We start from the raw sequence: 22,729 nt of genomic DNA, 5'->3' as shown, positions 1-22,729 counted from the left end.
TTCTTTTTTTGCCCAATTAGATAAAAGCTAGGCTAGAGAGTGAATTTTTTGGCAACTTTAAATGCGTTTTCCATTGAAATATTACACTGCTACTTTATCAAATTTGCAGAGCCTTGGATGAATATATGCAGCAGACGCCGATGGATTCTGTTGTAATTTAGAGGCCTTTAGTTCTTTTTCTCTGTCTAATCCTCATGGCTAGCAAGGAAAGAAAAGGTCTCCTCCAGCATCAATTTGATGTTGCAACACTTCTACTGGATATTGCATGTAAAAGTGCCGACAAATCCTCTCATTGGCCCCCTTTTTTCTCAAAATTGGCAGACAGAAAATTTTATATCTAACTCTTATCCCGTTCAGAGTGTTGTGAAGAGCATCATATAAAATAATGTAATCTAGCCGACGCTGAATATGTTGAGATTATGTTCAGGGTCCTTTTCTCTAGCTAGAAAAAGTGCCACTGAATTAGGACCTTTATTGGATGTCCTTCGCACCTAATCAAAAGCTAGAAAATTGATAGGAAGATAAGTTCCATTGTCATCATTTTTATTATGCTCGCAGCCCACAAGTGCAAAAATAATCAGTTGTTTGGCATGAAGTGTGAAAATAATTTCGTAGCCTCTAAAGACTAATTTCTTATATTTATCCAGACAAGTGTAAAAAGATTCGCCAGGCAAAGGAGACTTCAAACATAAGATCCTTTCTGGTTATAAACCTCAGGCTTAAGTTTGTCAAAAAATTAGGAATCAAATTTTGAAGGTGTGATTTTGCCATTTGACAATTGAGGACACCGCACCAAGAACAACCTATAACTGGAAACCGCGTTTTGAGAAAAACGCATTTAAAGTTTTCTTTTTGATGTACTGCGCAGACTTTTCTATGCAGGTACCCTGTTTTGGTGTTTTTGGGTGACCTAACCCTTCTATTGAAGGATGCCGGGTAGATTTTGCGATACATGTTGGGTTTACACTCTAATATATTTAATTTAAAAAAGCGGTTTATAGGTCATTATTACGTCCAACAGTCATTTTGGTGGCAATATGAAGTATAAATCATTTTAATCACGCATGATTAACGCAAAATGAAAGAATATGGATAGTGAGTAAAGAAAGGGGTAACTATAGCACCTTATAGGCCCTTAAGTTTATAGGCCCGTATTACGCCCAACAGTCATTTTGGTGGCAATATGCGAAGTATATATTTTTGGAGGAATGGATAGTTTGAGAGGAGAATAAATTATTTCAATAGCTCGTTTTTCTGAAATAAAAACAAATCTTTATAAAATGAGATCAAAAAATCGAGTCATCACTATCGCCGCGCCGCGCCGATGCCCACGAACCGAGAATGATAAGGCTGCGCGTATAGGTTGTTCTTGCACCCATCGATCCAGAGGCCTGACTTAACTTGGAAAAAAAAGGTTTTTCGACCTCGAGCCGTTACCTATCTATATTCTATCGCTACCACAGCATAGTCCAGGGTACGTAGAATCCGAAAAGCAGATGGGCGTAATAACGACCTATACTACGCCTATAGGCTGTTCTTGGTGCGGTGTCCTCAATTAAAGAACAACTTTTTGGGGTTCTTTGGGGTTTCAAAATTAAGCTTCGGCGTAAAAATTATGAACACTGAATTTTAGGTAAAATTAAGAAACTTTATTCATACTTATGAATAAAACATGTTTAAACAACAATTAGAGAATAATACTTTCCCAGCTATAGTATTGAAATTATATTTTGTTAAAATGCTCCTTCCGAACTCTAAAAGGGAGAGACAAACATACATACATTTTCAAATACATACATACATGTAAATACATACATTTTCAAGATTTGTGGGAGAAATTTTATAGAAAAGAAACATTCGTACTTGACATTTGTGACCTAGAAAGCAAAGTCTCAAGGACTGATGATCATTTTCAATAACATTTTTGACAAGAGCTGATGAAAGTTTGAAAAATAAATTTAGTGAGTGAACCTTGGAACAAACTAAGACGAATTTTACAGGACAAAACAAAAAAATCCATGTTAAATCAAATGAAAACTTCACAAGTCTGATAAATAGAAAAAAATGCACCGGTTGGAATTAGAAAAAGATGATCATTTTATTTAAAACAAACTACTCATTCTTGTTAAAATATTCGTCAGTTCTAATTTCAACTTTTTCATTTTTTCTCTTGTCTAGTTTTTCCTTTAAATTTTTGGCCACAATTAAAATCTTTTCCAAATTTAATATCTGCGTTCCTTTCAGGATTGAAGAATTTTTCAGCCGCTCAGCAAATTCATATGTTTCAGCGAGGTCGTTGTCATGGCAGTAATTCACGAAAATCTGAAATTCAAGAACTAGATTAGTAAAATTCAATACTTATATGACTCATATACACTTACCTAGTACATCAATAGTTGACTTTTTAAAGAGAAATGTTCTCAGCTCAAGCGGGTCATTTCAGTCGAGTCATTGGTTTTGTGGTATGTTATAGATTATGACATATTGATCAAAAAGTCAACGAGTTTTCCTACCAATCTTGCAAATCAACCTCCCTTTTTAAGCCGTGGCAAAACCATTGACGATACATTACACTTCAAGGTGATTAAATTGAGAGTCAAAAAAGAAATTGGTTGAAATTGGTAAAACAACCTATAAGATTTTTTTTCGTACAATTTTTTTTTATTTTCCAACCGTCTAAAAATTCTTTATGCATACTTAAATGGGCAATTTGAAACCTTACTTTGACTCTTACCCCCCCCCCCCCCCCCCCAATTAAAGTTTTTTTAGATTAACTCACCAGAGCTCCATTGCCATCTTTGTTTTCGATCACAAATTCTAAGAAATCTCTCAAAGTTTGTGCTTCAGGCACTCCGAAAATCTCCTGCTGGCTTCTCCTGAGTTTTTGGAAAACAGTGTAGGCATCTTTAACTCGTTTAGCGTCAACAAACGCTTGCAATATGCTACCTATCATTGGCCCAGTCCACCTGCCAAAAAAGCAAGAGACACTGATTATTTTTCAATGGTGGGTTACATATTAAGACTAATATCACACATTAAAAAATACACTAAAAGGTCCTAATGAGAACTCAGATCCTTAAAAAATTCGGGAAAACAAATGATTCACAGACTCATGTAGTTAAAAACATAAAACATGCCCTACTGTTAATTAAATGCCCTCCCATTATTTTCTTTTCTACTTTACTTCTTTGGCTCGGTGCTATTATTGCAATCCACCCGAAAATGATGGACTAATCAAAAAGATAGGTACTGTGTTAGGATGGGCTTTGTCCGCAAAAAGTTGCTCTTACTAGATTACGACAAGTATGGACTGAATAAATATTAATCGCAGTACCAATTAGGGTCCTTGTAGAATTCCAAGACCGACTGTGATTAGAAGAAGAGGTAATGGGAAATTGTCAGATCTTTTGTTGTTCATTCCATTGTTCGTGTTCGTTAAATTTGAATAATTAGGTGGATTGTTAATTTTCTTTGATTATTTCCTTAATTCCATTCAAATAAGCACACGATTTTCACAAATTTATCTTCTCAGGCAAACTTGTTGGGAAAACGTGAGAGCCCTGCCCTGTGGAGATTGTAACTGCGGAAAATCGCCAAGGTTTTTTTCCGGCGATTCGACTGTGCGACAAATCTCATAACAACGTTCCCGAGACAGGGCCTGGGATCATGTCTTTTGCGGTGACTTTTCTTGAGCACAAGATCATTGTACCATAACAGTATTTGCTAGGATGATCGTTGCAAACGAATTTCGTTTTCCACTGATAAAATTAAACGGTTCTTTGATCAGAAATTCATAATTTTGTGACTACTGGCACTATTGGCTACCAACCAAAATTTTTGGATGTAAAAGGTTCCAAGATGTTGATAAATATCACAACACCATTTTTACAGATTGATTCCTTTTTTACACAATTCTTAAATTTATGAGAAAAATGCAGGAAGCTTGAGCAGAATTAGTAGGCAATCTCGTAAACTCGTTCATGTGCAAAATTCTGTGTGCACACTCACTAATAGAGGCACAATATCCTCCACGAGTTTGGGTTAGATTAAACTTCATGGGTGGATTCAAGCAAATGAGACCAGGTGCGGTCTTTAGCTTGTGTCACACTATCAAAGCTAGCCATCAAAATATCAAAGTCAGGTGTTGTGATTGGCTTATTTGATGACTTGGGCCAATAATAGCACTTGACCTTGACATTTTGATGGAGTATTTTGACAGTGTGACACAGGCTAACGAGACTCGAGTTTGGACTAATTCAGCCCAACAATTTTAAAGAGAAAGGATCAGCATGATCACAGGATCTGACAAATCTTGCTTCAAAGGATGTCAGCACTAGCCAGAGATTCAAGGAGGAATCGAGACCACTTGCTCTGCCTCTGGGACAAAACGATGATGCATGAAATACGAGGATGTAAATTTTTCCAGGAGACAAGGAATTCTTCGATCGGTTGCCATTTAATTCATCCCTTAGCACTCATTAAGTCCTTGTTTATTGACATAGAATTGAAAATTGTATTGCTTAATACTAGACAACAACCGTCATCCGGTCTGAGGTTATGGAACGCAAGAGGCCAAAAATCATTCTTTGAACTCAGTCTTCCAAGATCAAACGTAACTCATCAGAGGACAAAAAGTACCCCACGCACATGAGCATGATTGTTAGTTTGAGACTGTGCTGATTCAATCTCACGAGGCTCTCGACTGTTGCAGGAGCTTGGTACAACTATTGCAAGAGAGAGTTGATGAACGAGAATGTTTCAACTAGAAGTGAAAATTTCAAAGTCAGAAGCCACAACGATGGTAAACTAGAGACAGAAAACTGTTTGATGTTCGAGGCTCCTGAACTTGAAAGTTTAACTTATATTTGAAATATTTTGTTCATCACCTCATTCCTGCAAGAGTTGCACCAAATTCCTAAAACAGTTGCACGGTTGAGACCAGGCCTTCGGATCCTTGCATAGAGGGCTTGCTAAATTTGGATCACAACGTAAAAGGTTCATAAATTAATGCTAGGCAGTTGCAAAAAAGAGGTTTTTCAATCATAAAGCGCCCATCCCTCGCATAAACTGGAGCTCTCAAACTGCTTTAATTCTGTAATTTCTCGGCCATTTCTGCACGAAATTCCTCAAAAATATCAAGATCTTATTCATGATGTGTCCTGAAGATATCAGTCACCTTCACAGATTGTCGGCCCAACAATCTTTGAAAGGCAATAGGTAGTCGACAATTCCATCAATGACCCTTTTTGAAGCTTTAAGTTTATGCGTCGAACAGGCTCTCTACTTGCATCTCCCTTCAATTCCTTTAAAATTTTGAAAGATATGAACCTTATCAAGGTGTAGACCGACGTTTGACACAAGATCGGCTTCCCACCGGTTTTGTTGACATCTTTTCTAAAAGGTGCATTGTCATTAGACATCAATATTTTCTTTCTTTGCCAGTCTTCAATTTTACACATTTTAACTGACAGCGATAAATCAACATCTTAACTTCTTTAGAAATAAAGTATGAAAGTAGCCGGACTCACATTATTTTCTTTCTTCTTCCTGGATTTTCAATTTCTATTTCATGCCACAGACCTGCTGCTATGTTACCAAGTTGTTCATTTAAAGGCGCGACATTTGTATGGTTCTTGTAGATAACACCTGTAAATTCTGTCAATACATCCTCGCTCCTATTGAATTCAAATAACTTTGCATCAGACCACAGTTGAGGCAAATACTCCGTAGCTCCATTCATGTCAACGGCCCTGATGATTTTCTGGAACAGATGCACATTAGTGTGATTATCACATTCTCTGGGCTGAAATAATTTCTTTCCCTGATGACCCTAAGTTTATTGCATCATCAGATAAATCTCTATAGTGACACTTTAAGTTTGGCCAGAGGGTAAACTTAATCTTTGGAAACTTTTTAAAAATGGTAAAAAACCATCCTAAAGTACAAAAAGCTCTCTGCCAAAAAAGCGACGGATGCTTGTAAGGAAGTGAGAAGAATTGTCAGAGACCACAGCAATGCAAAAGACGGAGATGCAGAGGAGAAAGTCCTGCAGCTAGTAAGTATTTATGAAAATTCTAAGTCTTGATCACTGTCTATCGCTACAAACAGGGGGATAGGTACTTAGAGAAGAATTTTACAGCAAAAAAGTAAAAAAATTATTTGAACGTAACACGTCCTTCAATTCAGATTGACCTAGTAGCATTTTAAAATTGTACTGATTTAAAAATGGTCACAGGCTAAATTGTTAAAACACATAAACTACCAAGATTCAGAAAAAATTCTGAATAACAATTTGGTAATTAAAAAAATTAAGAAATAAAACATATACTCACAATCATTACAGATTGTTCCGGAGTGTAGATTCGAGGAACTACAGTTTCATACAAATTCATGATCTCCTCTATTGATTCAAGATCACAAACTAAATAGAAGAAATTGCGGCTGTGAAATAGAAGTACGTTAAAATACATTAAAATGTAAACGATCAGGGGACAGGAAATAATTCATTTCTAGGAGGATGCTAACGTTAGATAGAAACAGTTGGGCAAGAGATGACTTTTTTGCTGTTCCAATGAGTTTAAAAATCATGGAGATGATTGCAGAGCACTCTAAAAACTACATACGCACATTCCCTTTACTGGTACCCTTCGATGCCTTTAAAAGAGAGTATGTTGACATGCTCTCTAGTATAGTATCTTAAAATATATTTACTTGTTCTAATGTTAATGAAATGAGTGGATAGCTTGTCACATTCTTGAAAACAAATAATTATGTTTTTCTTTACATTGGAGTCAATAGTATTAAAACATTTGAGTCCAAAGTCATCAAACTTATTTAAAAAATAGTAGGTTATTTTTCTATAGTTAATATTTGTTGAATTATTTACAGATTAAGAATTAGATTAAACTAATTTTTTTTTTATTGAGTAATAATGCATCAATATATTTTGAATCGAATTTCAGGTCTAAGACACACCCTCCTTTTGGAAAATGATATGTATTTAGAATACAAAGCTAGGAAAACATGGAGGACATGAGACTTTAAACAACCTGCTTTGCTTTAATCCATTCCAATGGGCCTGTTGCATGCAAGAGATACAGCCGTGCGAATAGACTTTTTAGAGGTTAAATGACACGAAAATTACGATGGTCACATTAAAAAAGTCTGAAATACACTCCTTACTGCGCAATTTGCGTTGTTAGGAACGCGCTTTTTCAAATTTCCCGCGTCTGGGGGCAGTTTTCTAACGGCAACTCGCGGCTATTTCCGGTCAACTAAAACTGACAACATAACCTAAAAATCGGAGCTCGTGATATCGTGAAATGAAATGTAGAAGGATTTCGTTGGATATTTAAAAGTTGATCGATTTCGTTACCACATAAAGCGTACATGGACCACTATAAGAGATCACGTTGGGTTTGTAAACAAACTGAAGGAAAAAATAACAACAACAACAACAACAACAACAGCAACAACGACTCGGCATCTTCCGGAAATCACCGAGCCCGCCGTTTGCTCGTTTCCGGTGATTAGAAAACTGCCCCCAGACGCGGGAAAGGACTCTATGCACGGACCCCCCAAATTTGCCCGTTTCAAAAGTTAACGAAATTCATACCAGTGATAGAGGGGCACTTCCGGTCTCCAAATCCGGGGTTGGTTTAGTCCCCAGCCCCCCGAGTGCGACGTTGCCATTTTTTAAAGTTGAAACATGTTAAACCCCATAACTTTTGAGCAATTGAAGATACGAAGGTGCGGTTTGTTTGAGTCGATAGAACATAAAAAGAGCTATCATTTCGTATATAGTTTTTATCCATTGTTGCCAAATTTACCCCAAAATCGACAATTTTTCGATTTTTTCAAGGTGCAAAAATACGGTTAACCTAAAAAAGTCGGTATTGGGACACCACGTAGGAAAATAAAAAACACGCGTAATTAAAGCCCTTAATGTGAGCTTTTCAACGGTATATTGGTTTTTCCGGGGAAACGATTCTATCGCGAGATACAGGCCTTCAAAGTCCGACTTGGCGTACTTTTTGAGGTCCCCCGTCATTCGAACCTCAAAAAATCAGTACTGCGCACGTCCATAGGAAAATGAAAATTACATGTAATGAAAGTCCTTTGTATGGGCTTTCCAACGGTATATCGGTTTTTCCGAGGAAACGATTCTATCGCGAGGTACAGGCCTTTAAAGTCCGACTTGGCGTACTTTTTGAGGTCCCCCGTCATTCGTACCTCAAAAAATCAGTACTGCGCACGTCCATAGGAAAAAGAAAATTACATGTCATGAAAGCTCTTTGTATGGGCTTTCCAACGGTATATTGGCTTTTCCGGGGAAACAGTTTTGTCGCGAGATACATGCATTCAATGTTCACTGTAGCGGGGTTTTTAGGTACCCTGCGTGGCTTGTTTCTTCGCCCATCGTGATGGTGCAAGTCCCAGGTCATATTAAATAAGACATGAAACAGGGAACTAAATAGACAATTTTTCGATCTTGTTTATCGATTCCCTGCCTCGGAAAAATCGATGGTGTCAAACACTGAACGTGAATGAAAACACTCAGAACGCATAAAGGGTGCAAGAAAAAAGTCGCAATCTCAGGGATTGTGTTATATAGGGGAGACATGATACATAGAAATGGATCCGTTGTCTCTGAGATCCCATTGAAGTTTTATGTTTAAAATTCGTTTAAAATTTGGTAATATACAGTTGGCAGTATGTGTCAGGTTCGTCTCTATATCTGCATCTCTCTCTGCATATCTGCATCTTTCTCTCCCTCTTCGCCGCTGCATGAACGGCAGCCTACTTTGATAAGAACTCCCCTGTTTCATGTAATATTCAATAGGACCTGAACCGCTACAACGAACATTCAAGGCATGCATCTCGCGACACAAATTTTTCCCCGGAAAAACCAATATACCGTTGGAAAGACCATACAAAGGGCTTTCATGACGTGTAATTTTCATTTTCCTATGGACGTGCGCAGTACTGATTTTTTTTGGTGCGAATGACGGGGGACCTCAAAAAGTACGCCAAGTCGGACTTTAAAGGCCTGTATCTCGCGATAGAATCGTTTCCCCGGAAAAACCAATATACCGTTGAAAAGCTCACATAAATAGCTTTCATTACATGTGAGTTTCGTTTTTTTACCAGCGTTCACAATACTAATTTTTTGAGGTGCGAATGACGCGGGACCTCCAAAAAGTACGCCAAGTCGGACTTTGAAGGCCTGTATCTCACGATAGAATCGTTTCCCCGGAAAAACCGATATACCGTTGGAAAGCTCACATTAAGGGCTTTAATTACGCGTGTTTTTTATTTTCCTACGTGGTGTCCCAATACCGACTTTTTTAGGTTAACCGTATTTTTGCACCTTGAAAAAATCGAAAAATTGTCGATTTTGGGGTAAATTTGGCAACAATGGATAAAAACTATATACGAAATGATAGCTCTTTTTATGTTCTATCGACTCAAACAAACCGCACCTTCGTATCTTCAATTGCTCAAAAGTTATGGGGTTTAACATGTTTCAACTTTAAAAAATGGCAACGTCGCACTCGGGGGGCTGGGGACTAAACCAACCCCGGATTTGGAGACCGGAAGTGCCCCTCTATCACTGGTATGAATTTCGTTAACTTTTGAAACGGGCAAATTTGGGGGGTCCGTGCATAGAGTCCTTTGAAAAAGCGCGTTCCTAACAACGCAAATTGCGCAGTAAGGAGTGTATTTCAGACTTTTTTAATGAGACCATCGTAATTTTCGTGTCATTTAACCCCTATTAAATCTATTCGCGCGGCTGTATCTCTTGCATGCAACAGGCCCATTCTCATTGATTGGTTCTAGTCACTAATAGCTTTTAGCAACTTTTCTCAGAGTATGCAATACCTTACCAATCCTAGATAAACAGTAAGCACCCTTGAAACCTTAAAAAATTGCTACAAAGGTCGAAAAAGGTTTATAGTTATCAAATTAAAATTTTAAAGTCAAACTGGAACAGCTCTGGCAATTTTCTAATGCCGTAAATCAGGAGCAGAACAAATGAGAAAAAATTGTCATTGGTACCTAACTGCTGTCAATTTTCACCGTTAGAACGTTACTAACTTCTAAAATTATTTGGAATGGTCAAAGAAGATTTTCAAGCTCTAAGAATTAAACTCTGCAAAAATTAATCATACTTTGGTGCGTTGTGCTTGTCACATAATTAATAACATAATTAAGCTTGCCTCAAGAATATATTGTTAACAAACTACTGATTTGTGCACGCCAATTCAAAGGTGAAACTGAAAATAAACTGAAACACACTGTTCAAATTTAACATAAATTTCTTAATATAGGATAATATAAAAGTGCTGGGTCCACACTATGCACTACATATTGAGGCCCAAAAAACTGTCATTAGATTAAAAAAATTGAACTCTGATGAGTGTCAGTGCAAGACTAAGGGGAGAAAGTATTCACCTCAGGTAGATACATTGGAATACTCAGTTCAGCCCCTCAATTTTGCAAACATACTCGTTACATTTCAAACTTATGAATCTAGCGAAATTTTCTTTTGAAATTTAGAGCCTTGATGTCCCTGCAGAAGAGTGTGGACCCAGCACCATTCTACCACCCTGTTACTTACAGTTCAGACCACATTTTAGTGTTTTTGTTTAAATATATTAACTATCAATATTTTTAAAACGACTCACTTGCACAAGTATATTAGTTTTCCTGATTCGGACGCGTTTCCAGGGCTCTGCTCTAATTTTCAGCGCTTACTATGTTCGACCAAATTGCTGGGTCATTGGCTGGTAATCGCTGAAGAGTTTTTTTTAAAAAAAGCTCTCAAAACTTTCGAAAACCCAAGAATTTTTGCACCTACCCTGGCCACCTAACTTACACCTGACCCTATTAGATATTGAGAACAAAATTCTATTTGATAAATTTATATGCTCTTTAATAATACTTACTAGTAAATTGATTCTTTCAAGCTGTCTCCCATCAAGTCGTAATTGTTTCCTGTGTGGAGGACATTATTTAATCGGTACGCAAGATTTAAGTCTTCCAACTTGTAAGTGCAAACATTCATTGCAGCCACAAAGAAGTTGATGTCTTCTGCATCACGAGCTTCCAAATTCCCTTGTGTCTCCAAGAAATCAAGAATTTCATTCAGTATTGGTGGTTTGGCACCCTCTGAAACATGCGACGAGAGCAAGGGAAAAGACAGTATATAAGCTGATATGCTAGGATGAAGGAGGTGTGGTACTAAATAAAAGGGTGGATGCAAAGTGGATCACGACTCATTACTTGTAAACTGTCAGGCCAATTAGCAAGTTGAGATCTGCGACTACTTTCCAATTTATCTCTTGGTTTAGGCGTCACTGTTGAAAACAAAAAAGTTTGAGATACTGCAGTGAAGTATAATAACTACCGATCAAAAAAATTATACTGATGGCTTAAGTTCAAAAGTGTAGCTCTGATTGTAATATTACAAGCCCCTGCTTTGATTTTTTTAAAGAAATCTAGTTAATAGTTCCTTTCAAAATTTTCAGTGAAATTTTTCACTCATTCAAACATATTAAAAAAAACTTTCAAGTGAATATTTCAGTTACCTATCTTTTTACAAAAATGGAACGTAATGGGAGATTTTAAAAAAATTACATTGAGTGTGCTCATGTTTTACTTTAGTAGGAAATATAAACATTCATATGCTGAAGTTTTGATAAAAATTGTTTTTGATGAAGAGATAAATATGAATGAATAATTTTTTTCTTTTCTTTTTAAGGGTAAGTTTTCATTTTTTACTATCCACTAAATTTTTCTGCATTTTAAAAATCAGACACGTAGCTTACTTAACCACTCAAAAGATCTCAAGGTCATGGAGACTTCAGAAAAAGACAAAGTGTAAAATCCTTGAAATATGTACTGGTCTTACTAGACCTTAGATAGGAGGAGTGGGTGACAGCCAGGTTGCCACTGCCTATTTTTATCCGTCTCATTTAAAATGATAAAACTTCTGAAACTTCTACCTTCCAGGTTTTTTTTAAAATAAGTCAGTTTTGACAATTAAACAACCTGACTGTTATGCCAGTGTGCTCTGTCTACACGAATGCACAAAACATTTTAATGATTAAATAATAATGAAACATAAGCTGAATTCAAGAGCAGAAGAGAAGGACAAAGAGATATATCTTTTTGAAAAGTTAGACTTTGTTTCATTTTCCTTAAAAACTGAGTTCATACAAATACAATTGCTTAAAGCATTCCATAATTTACCTCTTTTGAACATGATTTGCAGGAGGTGATAGAATGACGCAAGAGACGGCTCAATTCCAAGCTGCTTGAATTCAGTGATGAGCGCCAGAGCTATTTTAGGGCAGTTCTTCATCGTTGCCATTGCAGCTAAGGTTGCCAGAGCAGCATTTAATGTCTGAATATTAGGCATCACCTCTTGACTTTTCATCTTATCGAAGATTTCCTGAAATATGAAAAAAAAAAACAAACGAAATGAATAAATAAATTTTGATAGAAACCCTTAAATATGTTACTTGAAAAATCGAAATTGCTCTTTAAATGGCTGAGATTTGGACTTTATTTTGCAGTAGGAGCTACCGTACCTCATCCATAGAGGCAACTATTTGAATAAGAAAAGTAATGACATAAACGTTGTTTCTAAAATGAGTCAGAAACAGTAGTTCTTTATGACAAAATGTATTCCATTAGTACCTAACCTGCATGATCATTTTCCTGATAACTTATCATGAGATTTCAAATTTTTCCGGGAACACAATGTCCGAACTTTTAAGTTTGATCAACCATAATTAAATGCATTGAGCATGCCTTGTTTTTTGTAATTTTATTTACTTTTTTCAGGCTTTCAGCGATTACTTTCTATAAAAATAACGTTTGAGATTGTACCGCCTTATTACTATTTCACTTACGAGTATATTAAAAGAAATTAGCTTGTACAAAAATCAAGTTGAGAGAAAATGACGAAAATTTGGAAAGTTTACAACGAAATCTTGTAAATGTAACGACCATTGTAAAGCCTTGAAAAAAACATAACCTCTGAGCAAGGAGAAACAAACCCTGACGAACTGCCACCTGAGTGCGAAGTCCTCCCTGACGAAACTCGAAACACGGATCAAACCATTAAAGGTTTCTAGACTGATTGGAAGATTTTTATTGAGTACTTCTTCATATAAGCTCATTGCTTGATTGACCTAGAAAAGAAAAGGGGAAAGGGGATGAGAACTCTATTTTGATGGCTACAACATAGAGACAGACAAGAAAAAGACTCTTAAACAGATTCACTCGATTGAAGACCTTTTAAACCAGTTCAGATTAAAACTAAAATTCGGAATCAATGAACAGAAAAAATATTTTGAAGTCAGAAGGAAAACAATGAGTTTATTAATAAAGCTCAAAAGGGAAAGGACTTATTCATAAAATATGTAAACCTACAGGGCGGGAGAGGGGTAAAGGAGAGCGTTACGCCACATTGTACTTACAAGATATGATAGAGAGCTACATTGCGAATGCATTAAGAGTGGCTTCGGTAGGGATGGTTGAAAAATCCAAAATTTAGAGTTATGTACTTTGTGAACAGCACTAAAGGAGTTCTAATGAAAGTACTTCTTGCATCATAGTTACTATATGATGTATCAAATATCGATCATTAATTTAAACATTTCCATGATCTAGTGGTCTTGCTGCATTATACTGATCATAATCACTATTTTACAGCTAAGCTAGAATTCCCGCACAAATATTTCCTAATTGACATCAATGATGAGTCTATACGTAAATGAAAAAAAAAAATCAACAAGCAGGGATTGAAGCAATTATTTTTCAGTAAATTACTAACTCTCATTGAAGTGACTAGACCTATACATTTCTCTGAATATTAGACATTTTCTAAAATTATAAATATTGCCACCCCCCAACCAAAGCATTACAAGCTCCATTGTTGCTTAGGCACTATACAACCATACTTCTTACACTCATTACATGCTTCACAGAACAACTAATGAACAGAATTGCCTGAAAATTTTACTTAATATTTTTCTGTCATCAAGATTAATTTTTAAAATTTCAATGAAAGTATGTGCAAAAGTTTTAAAGAAAAAGTTAAAACAATATTGAGTTATTTGGCAACATAGCGTCCAGTTGTAAATGATGCTTGTAATACTTTGGCCGGAAGGTGACGATATCTGCTCTGGAAATATCTGCCTTTTAAAAACATGGATAATTCTTCCCCCTCCCCCTCTCTCAGGGGCGGATTTCCCACAAGGCAGACCTAGGCAGCTGCCTAGGGGCACGAAGTTTTGAGGAGCGCAAAATTTTGAGACACGTGCATGCTTTTTTAAGGGTTATAGAATTGAAATCGGTAAAAAAATTTAAGGACGAAGATGGAGACGCGCGAAAAGAAGAATATCTGTGAATCTGTCCTTGTCTACTGATAAGGTCCGCGCCCCCTCTGCATTGCGAGTCTCGTCTGGATTTCGCGCCTTTGTTTTTTACTTTTTTCAACTTTTTGTCGCCTTTGTTTAATTTTGCCATGTTTTAATTCCCTATACCTTTTGATAAGTATGAAAGCACGAGAGGCTTTTGAGCCACCAAATTTTTCTCTGAAATAACCGAATAGTAGCTTTAAATTGCGTTAATTAAATACCCGAATTTAACAAATTTCCGGGGGAGGACCCCCGGCCCCCCTTTTGGCTGGGGGATGCCCCCCGACCCCCCACGCGGTCGTTCGTTCTGCGAAGGGCGCGACTGTGAGATTTGCCCGGGAGCGCTAAAAAGATAAATCCGTCCCTGCCCTCTCTGAAGACAGACATACATGTTGAAGGGAGAGTAATCAATAGAGGGACAGTACCTGATAATATTTTGTCATGCCTTGGATCATAGTGCAGATTGCTTCAGGTGTCTGGTTCATTGACTTAAAAAGTTTATCAGCAAAGCCACCATCTCTGTCAAGTGATAAAACATTGTATTACATAGTTTTCAATAATATTAAGAAAAATAACAAGAGGAAGAGGAAACAAGTTTTGAAAACAACTCCAAATTAAGTTTCAAAATTTGTCATTGGTGCTGATCAAGCATAAAATATCAGATAACCTATGATGTCAAGTGTCCACATCTGGTTGTTAAAACAAACTTGAAGGAAGTGCACTCATAATTGGGTTAGAATTTAGGAAAATACATATCTGGTCTTTTCAAGAATGTTATTACTTTACAAATAACTTGCTCCCAATGATGCAATGACTGCGATTTTGAGAGAATAAAAAAAAAAAAGATATCGACATGGTGAAGAATCTAGAGTTTGGAGAATATAATCACAGTTCAAACGGGATACTTTTGAGCTTCCAATAAGCTCATAGGGTCAACAATTTTCTACTATGCAGAGTTCTAGGGATGGTTTGTCAGGCGACCACCAACCAGATAAAAAAAATATTAATATGAATGTATTATATTAAAACAAATTATTTACTAAGACACCCACTGGAGTAAATACATTAAAATTAGAGTGGAAACACCAGTTAAAATGTATCGTACAGAAACATATAATCATTAAGACTTCGGAAATTCTTCATGAGTTGGTTGCCCGCTGTGTGCTGACATCAGTTAATTCAGATGAACTTCTTAAACTTGCAGCAATTTTCACAATGAGTTCTTGTATCTTTTAAGCTTTGCAAAACCACAACCACGGACTAATAGACCATTCTGAGGCCTCACATGCTCTGGGGTTCTACTGTTTTGATGAAATGAGATTTTTGATATTGATTATGTGTTGGTGAGAATATGAACTCCAGATCAGCAGGTCACTTGTTGAATCAGTCATCTTGAACGATACATTCCAATCAAAGGGATTCTTTTTATCGCTTAAGGTTAATAGACAACGATTCAACAATCCAGGCGCAGGCTTACCTGTGCCAGAGAGAGGGTATGTTATTGAATCAAAGACGGCTCAAAGTGCTTGCCACCTATCACTCTCTTTCCTAACCTGGTTCTCGGGGTATGAAGAAAGAATTGAAACTTGGTATATAAGAATAAGAAAGAACAGCATTATGAAATCTTTCTTTGTGCCTTGCATGGCTCATTGCTTAGACAAACTTTTAAATAAATGATTCCTGCATGAATGAAGCATGTTTTGGTAACATATGGGGTTGATGAAAACTGCTCTTTGGAAGAGGTCCACATTTGTTGTAGCATTTTAGAATAAATTACCACAAGCTATCCTCCATCATAGACTTAAAAATTTGTACAAATGTGAGATTTTGTTGTGAATTTATGATCTATATCAACGGCGTAAGTCTGCAATCACGTTTGCGGTGTCTGAAAATCTCCGCCTCTATGTTATTTTTTTAAAGGAGAACAAATTGACATCATTCCTTGAAGTTTCTGCAGAATTTTCTTCAGAGAAGAAAAATCATGGGAGTTTTAAATAATTGCCGTTGAGTAGTTTTCCGTTTAAAAAATAAAGAATGACAGGAAGTCTGCGACGTCGCAAACCGAGTTATATGATTGCCGACTTACACCGTCGATATGTGATTTTGATTTATTATATTTTAAAAGACTTTTGCACATTACCTGTGTATGGTACAGGTATCACACCTCCTGCAAATCTTACCAGCTACGATGAAAATTTTTTTACCAACACAGCACCAATAAATCTCATTGTGTCATCAAGAGTTTGTTGATGTCTTTTTCGGTTCTCTCAAAACTAAGATCATTCTATTCCTTTTGGGACAGTCTACGTATGTGCTGAATGATATGCAATAACAATCCTACACCTACCTCATTTGCAAGATTTCAGAAGTTGCCATGTCAATTCATTTGGACATCTTTCTATTACTACTTTAGCTATTTTGATTCTTCTTAACTTTTTCAGATTATCTAAGTTTCCATGACCTAAGCTGCAAATAAGTCTAAAGAGTAGAGATGGCAACAACTGGAGAGGGTTCGAAAAAATTTTCTTCTACCCTTTACATGCAGATAGAAAACTAGTATTATGTGATTCGCGTTTTTAATATTGATAAATTTTGACGCTCAGTACACACTCTCTTATACACACATACAAAATCAACTCTCATTCAGAAATTTTCTTGAGATTCTTGCATGATGGAAACTTACTGCCACGTTTTCCTGGCTATTGTTCTCTGGTTTGCTGTATACCACTTTTCATCTAGATATTCATCTGATTTACCGTCTTTTCCATTGTAAAAACAAACTAGTTCAAGTAAACTTTGCTTCAACTCATCTGATACAGCTGAAATGAAGAAGAAGAGAAAAGAATATGAAAACAAAGTCATCATAACTATGCATACTAAGACTGCAGGGATCCTCATATAAACTGTGCAATGGTGGTTTGTTCAGAAATAAAATATTTTAGATAAACTTGATATACAAAAGGAATGTAGTTTTACTAATAAATCTCAGAATTTGATGCTTGAACTAATGATTATAATAATCCTTGATGTGAAAGAGGTCTGCCATGGCCAAGTCTGTAGCCTGCAAAATTACTTCCTGAATAGAAATGACAGCCTTTTACGTGCTACAGTAAATGCCATAGACAAATCCTACATGCCTCTGCACCTTGCGTGTCATGATCTGAATGAAGAACAGCCCACAGACCCTCTTGCTGGCCAGTTAGAGGCCTGGGCCTTCATGCTGCTGCACGGACGCTTTTATAATTCAGTTGCGCAGGATCATGTCAGTGAGGGATAGTCTTTCTTGTGGCTATCAAAAGAGCCGCTGTATACATAAACGGAAGGGTTTGTTCTCGCAATGCAAGACCAAGTGATCAGTACCAGGAATTACAAGAGGTATGTACTGAAGGGGAAGATCGAGAGTGATAAATGTAGAAAGAGTAACGCTGCATCAGAGACAATCAATCACATTACATGTGGTTGCGCATTGCTTGCAGGGAAGGAATATGCCAAGCGGCATAATAACATGGCTAACATTATACACCTAGCGCTGGCCAAGGATTGAGAAATATGTGAAACTGCTGAACCCTACTACAAATATTGCCCTGCCACAGTCCTGGAGAATCAGCTCTTCCCGCCCTATTGGGACAACCCAATCTTAACTAATAAAACTATCATGGCTAACAGGCCAGATATAGTGCTTGTTGATAAGTGAGATCGCATTGCTTACATCATTGATATCAGCATCCCTAATAATCATAACTTGGAGATGAAATATCAAGAGAAGATGGAAAAATATCTGCCCTTAGCTGCGGCAATGAAGCAATTATATAACCTGAACATTGTTTGCATCAAGCCCCTGATAATGTCAGTTACGAGAATAGTTCTAAAAAGTTTAATTAAACATTTTTGAAACCTTGAAATAGAGAGTTACCTGCTTCGTTCAATGCAGAAGTTGGTCGTCATAATCATGTCAAGTATGGTCAGGTCGTTTCTTAATATCGATTAATTTTTTTTCTTTTCATTTGTTTCTCTCTTTTCTCTATGCCTATGCCTAGTCCTATATCATTTGTTTAGTTTTGATTTTTGGATTTAAAAAGATATTTTTAATTTTTTGAATATTTGTGAAAATCAACTATGCTGTAATATTCATACCTATGTTTTTTTTCTCCATGAGCTCATAGACACAGATGGCATCGGAGACAGAGGATGACTGAATAAGTGTTTTTAATACGGCTTCATTCACTTCACTGTTTTCATCATAAACCGCTTTTGGAGCAAATATCTGTAACACATCATCGCATCAATAATTGAACTTACAAGAAAAAAAGTTGAAAATATGCCAAAAAATGATTTCTGACTTTTAATGATTGCTTCAAAAGGCATTCAATCATTTTAGTATCCAAAGATGCATTATTTAATTGAAAATTCCTTTGTGACAAGTTATCCATCATATTTTGTAAGATGATAGATCAATTCTAAAAAATATGAGGTACAATATGCCCTCCATAAAATGTTTACTAACTTATTATATTTAAGCACACAGTCTTCAAGTACTTCATTAACATCTGATTAATTTCATTTGCATACCCCCCCCCCCCCTCTCCTCATCCCTAATTGAGCTGAATTTTATACATTGGCGACAGTGTCAGGTTTTGAAATGGCTATGGAAAAAGACATATATATCACACTTATACGTTCACATATTCACATTGTAATTTCACAACTCAGAATGGTCAAGTATAGGTATGAATACATAGCTGCTTGAATGTTTTGGCTATTTTTACTTACTGATTCCAATGGAGGAATTTCAGAAGGTAAAGCTGGATTCATTGTTTTTGGATCATTTTCAAACAGTAATTAAATTGAAAATGTAAAACCGTGATAATCTTTTTAACCTGTGCAGTATCATCAAACAAGATGGCCACTTCTCAAAAGCATGATAAGAATAATTCACAGCTCGGAAGGTCTTTTTGTTCAAGAGCTATCAAATTTCGAATAATTCATACCTCCCCCTCTTCCTACTTTTTATCCTCCCTTAAATTTTTGTTGGGACAGAAATTGGGAGAAAAGATCATTAATCCTGCAATCGCGTAACATTTAGGGAAGCAAAGAGGGGAGGGAGCAATACGGCTTTTCATAATCACATTCCTTTCATCTTGCGAGAGGCTAAGGATAAGTACCAGGGATTTAGAGCTGAGGTTTGAGGGAGCATCATAAACGGAGCCGCATCGGCGCGCGAGGCGGAGGCCCAACGCGGACTTTCATGCCGCGTCGAACAGTGCGTCGGGCATTTGCTGTTGAGGCGGCTTAACCTGTTGAAGCCGACACCCGACTGATTTTCTGATGCTGCATCAGTTTTGATGCTGAGTCCAGCATCAAAATTGAGGCGGCTTCAATTAGCAGACACGTCGGGCGCCAGCGCCCTGGGCCCGGCTGCCGGTCAGCTAATTGAACCGGGCTGTGTTTTCAACCCTTCCTCGGCGTCCACTACTTAGAACTTCTCGGCGAGGCGTGGGCCACCGCCAAGACAAAGGGGTGTTCCGCGAATTCATCGCCAAGTCCAAGGGTCACGGTCTTCTGGGACAGCCCTGTCGGTAATTAAGCTGGGTGGCGGGTCCGAAAATTGAGGCCGTATCGGGCCGCAAGCCGAGGGTCCGGCCTCAGAAGTTGAAGCCCATGTTGGTCCCTGAGCCAGCATCAAACCTCAGCATCAGCGCTTAATGCTGGCTCGGTCGGCACTCCAGCATCGGGCTTTAATGCCCGAAGCCGGCGTCGGCAGGTTGCGCGCATAAGGCGCGGCGCCGCATGCCCGCACGGCCGCTACCTGGGCATACAGCATTAATGCTGAAGCTACGAGTCGATGCTGTACAGCATAACCTCATGAGGCACCTCAAATGCCTGATAAGTACTCAAACTTTTGATAACTTACCGGGATGAATGGCTCAGCTACTTTGTGGTCAAATAGGTCAGCATGCTGTTGTCGTACCCACTGAGCAGCTTTTCTGCCAGACTCTTTGGATAAGGCAAATGCTCTTTTTGCATAATTGGATGGTGGAATCAGGAATGGGTCATCATGGTATTTGTAGTGTGCTCCCGTTGTGTCTGGTGTTAGAGTTGAAGCCAAGGTCTAGAATAAAACATATATTTACAAGCTAAAATGTGCAAAAACTTGTTGTGACTTGTGTTTGTTAAAATTACACTAGGTGAAAAAGCACAAAACAAAGACTTGATCACAGTTGAATTGATCATTCTCAAAGAAGCTCACAATCAATGCCAGAAATGGAAATTCAGAAGAAACAGTAAAAATGATTTTAGTCAACCCGGTCTGAATCTTAGAACTCAGAAAAAAGTACTTATCAGAAAAAGCTAACTTGCAATAAAATTGTGGCGAATTTAGAGATTGTCCTTTAATCTCAACCGGAAAAAAAAGATACAAAAGGACAGATGCTTGAGTTGTTTTGAGACTGAATGGAGGAATTCAAACATCATTTCTCCATCAGGAGTCAAGCTTGTGGAATAAACACGCATTTTTCTGCTCATCGCTTGTGCTATGAGAATCATCTATGGCAATGCAAAAACAAAGTGTCAGTTACACAAGTTTTGGTTTTTTGGCACTCGAGTCTTCTTGAGGAGAACCAATTCAGTTCTGAATGGGAAAGAAAAGTTTTGAATAATAACAGTGAAACAAGTAACGAAAATGTATGATGATGAATACATCAAAAATCTTATATTAGGGTTGATGGTTTGATTGTAATTGCACAACTCCACCACAGCTAAGCCAAATATTCAATTTTCAGAGTGGTTGATACTTTGAATGCTAGTGACGATCAAATTATTAATTAATTTTGTATTGGCTTCCATTCCTTCATTTTCTGTTTGTAATTTTCTCTTTTCATTTTGCAATTAGGAACTACAATTTCTGGCTCATAAATGGACCGCGTTAAACAGAAAGGAACCAAGCCACATCAGCCATTGCCAAATTTGATTGAGCAATTTAATTTTTTACATGAAAACGAATGTACGGATTTTCGTGCAAATTTCAGTGGATTTTCTCTATGGTACGAAGCAAATTCCTTAAAACTTTCAAAGGAATCCACACCAACATTCTCTCGTAAAAAATTAAATTGCCCAATTAAATTTGGCAATAGCTGATGTGGCTTGGTTCCTTTCTGTTAAACGCGGTCCAAATATAACCAGTTTTTCACATGGGGAAACTAATGGTACATACGTTTTCAATATCTTTCCAATGAACATACCCTGTTTCTTGAGTGAGCCAGACATTTTATTTCCTCATTGCAGAATGAAGTCAAATTTTATCTCATCTCTATTTCATATTAAAAAATAATCCGTCAGGCTCAACAGACAGTGTAACTAGAGGGCTGCATCAGCATTTCAAGAACTTACTCTGAGGATGTCAGTTGGACCTCGCTGGATTCGGGCAGGAATTTTTATTTTTTGAGACACTTCACTGTTTACAGCTTTCTGCTCCGATATACTGCGGAAAGCAGGATATTTCTTGACTTGAATTCTAAAAAAAATGACATAAAAGTAAGTTTGTTAGATTGGAATGAATAGAAAAAGCAATTAGTGGAAATGTAACTATTTTCTACCTCGGATACTACATTCACCTCTTTAAAGACCTGCTAGGTGGCTAGAATCATTGATAGGAAGGCGGTGCACATACAAAGGCTTTCATACTATCCATGGAATGCAATGGATTGAGATCCTCTACGGTCTGGACCAGTTCCACTACATTCCATAGGGGAAAAAATTCAAAGTGTTGCAACAGGATCTGAAGTTGATCAGATTTCACGAAGATCCAAAGTTATTTAAATTAAGCTATTGGTTCCATGTGTTCTTTAAGGTAGGAGAAGTTGAGGGATATGAACACAGTCGGCAATCCTTAGGACAGTGAACTTTATTCCGAACAATTAAGTCATTACTTGTAGGAGGGGCGGGACTGCAAAGCTAAGCACCAAATGAAATGAGGAGTAAGTAATTTGGGTGAGGAATTCTCGAACATATTACCTACCTGACATTTTGAAGAAGAACACTCATTATCATTCAGTTTGATCTCCGATGGTGCTGAATTTTACAGACGATGCTGGCCTCTCATCGAAATTACAAAGTGAGGTAATACCTAGGCCCACAAAATGGTGATTTACAGCACTTTAGAAGTTGCAACATTTGTAAAAGTTGATAAAATTAAAGTGCGACGGGAATCTTGAGTGATCAATGAACAAATAATGATTATTTCATTGCTTGAATGAAATCGAGCTATCACACGACACACTATAACCCTAACCTCAAAAAGT

The 22,729-nt window shown here is 37.2% G+C and overlaps 1 protein-coding gene across 1 annotated transcript; it reads right to left on the bottom strand.

The window, feature by feature from the left end:
- Positions 1–526: 526 nt before the first annotated feature.
- On the bottom strand, positions 527–22,706 carry LOC109041398 (small ribosomal subunit protein mS39). Its single transcript, XM_019057748.2, has 13 exons — positions 22,447–22,706; positions 21,819–21,942; positions 20,344–20,541; positions 18,567–18,696; positions 17,116–17,251; positions 14,858–14,951; positions 13,068–13,202; positions 12,256–12,457; positions 10,950–11,172; positions 6,333–6,441; positions 5,529–5,761; positions 2,780–2,966; positions 527–2,322 (listed from the first exon to the last, which is right to left on the bottom strand). The coding sequence occupies exons 1-13, from the start codon at positions 22,476–22,478 to the stop codon at positions 2,113–2,115; spliced, it is 2,013 nt and encodes a 670-aa protein (XP_018913293.2). The 5' UTR covers positions 22,479–22,706; the 3' UTR covers positions 527–2,112.
- Between the last annotated feature and the right edge of the window lie 23 nt (positions 22,707–22,729).

This window comes from Bemisia tabaci, chromosome 6 (assembly GCF_918797505.1).
Source record: "Bemisia tabaci chromosome 6, PGI_BMITA_v3".
NCBI classification, from domain to species: domain Eukaryota; kingdom Metazoa; phylum Arthropoda; class Insecta; order Hemiptera; family Aleyrodidae; genus Bemisia; species Bemisia tabaci.
Note: the sequence above shows the minus strand (reverse complement) of the source record. Positions and strands in the feature narration are given on the sequence as shown.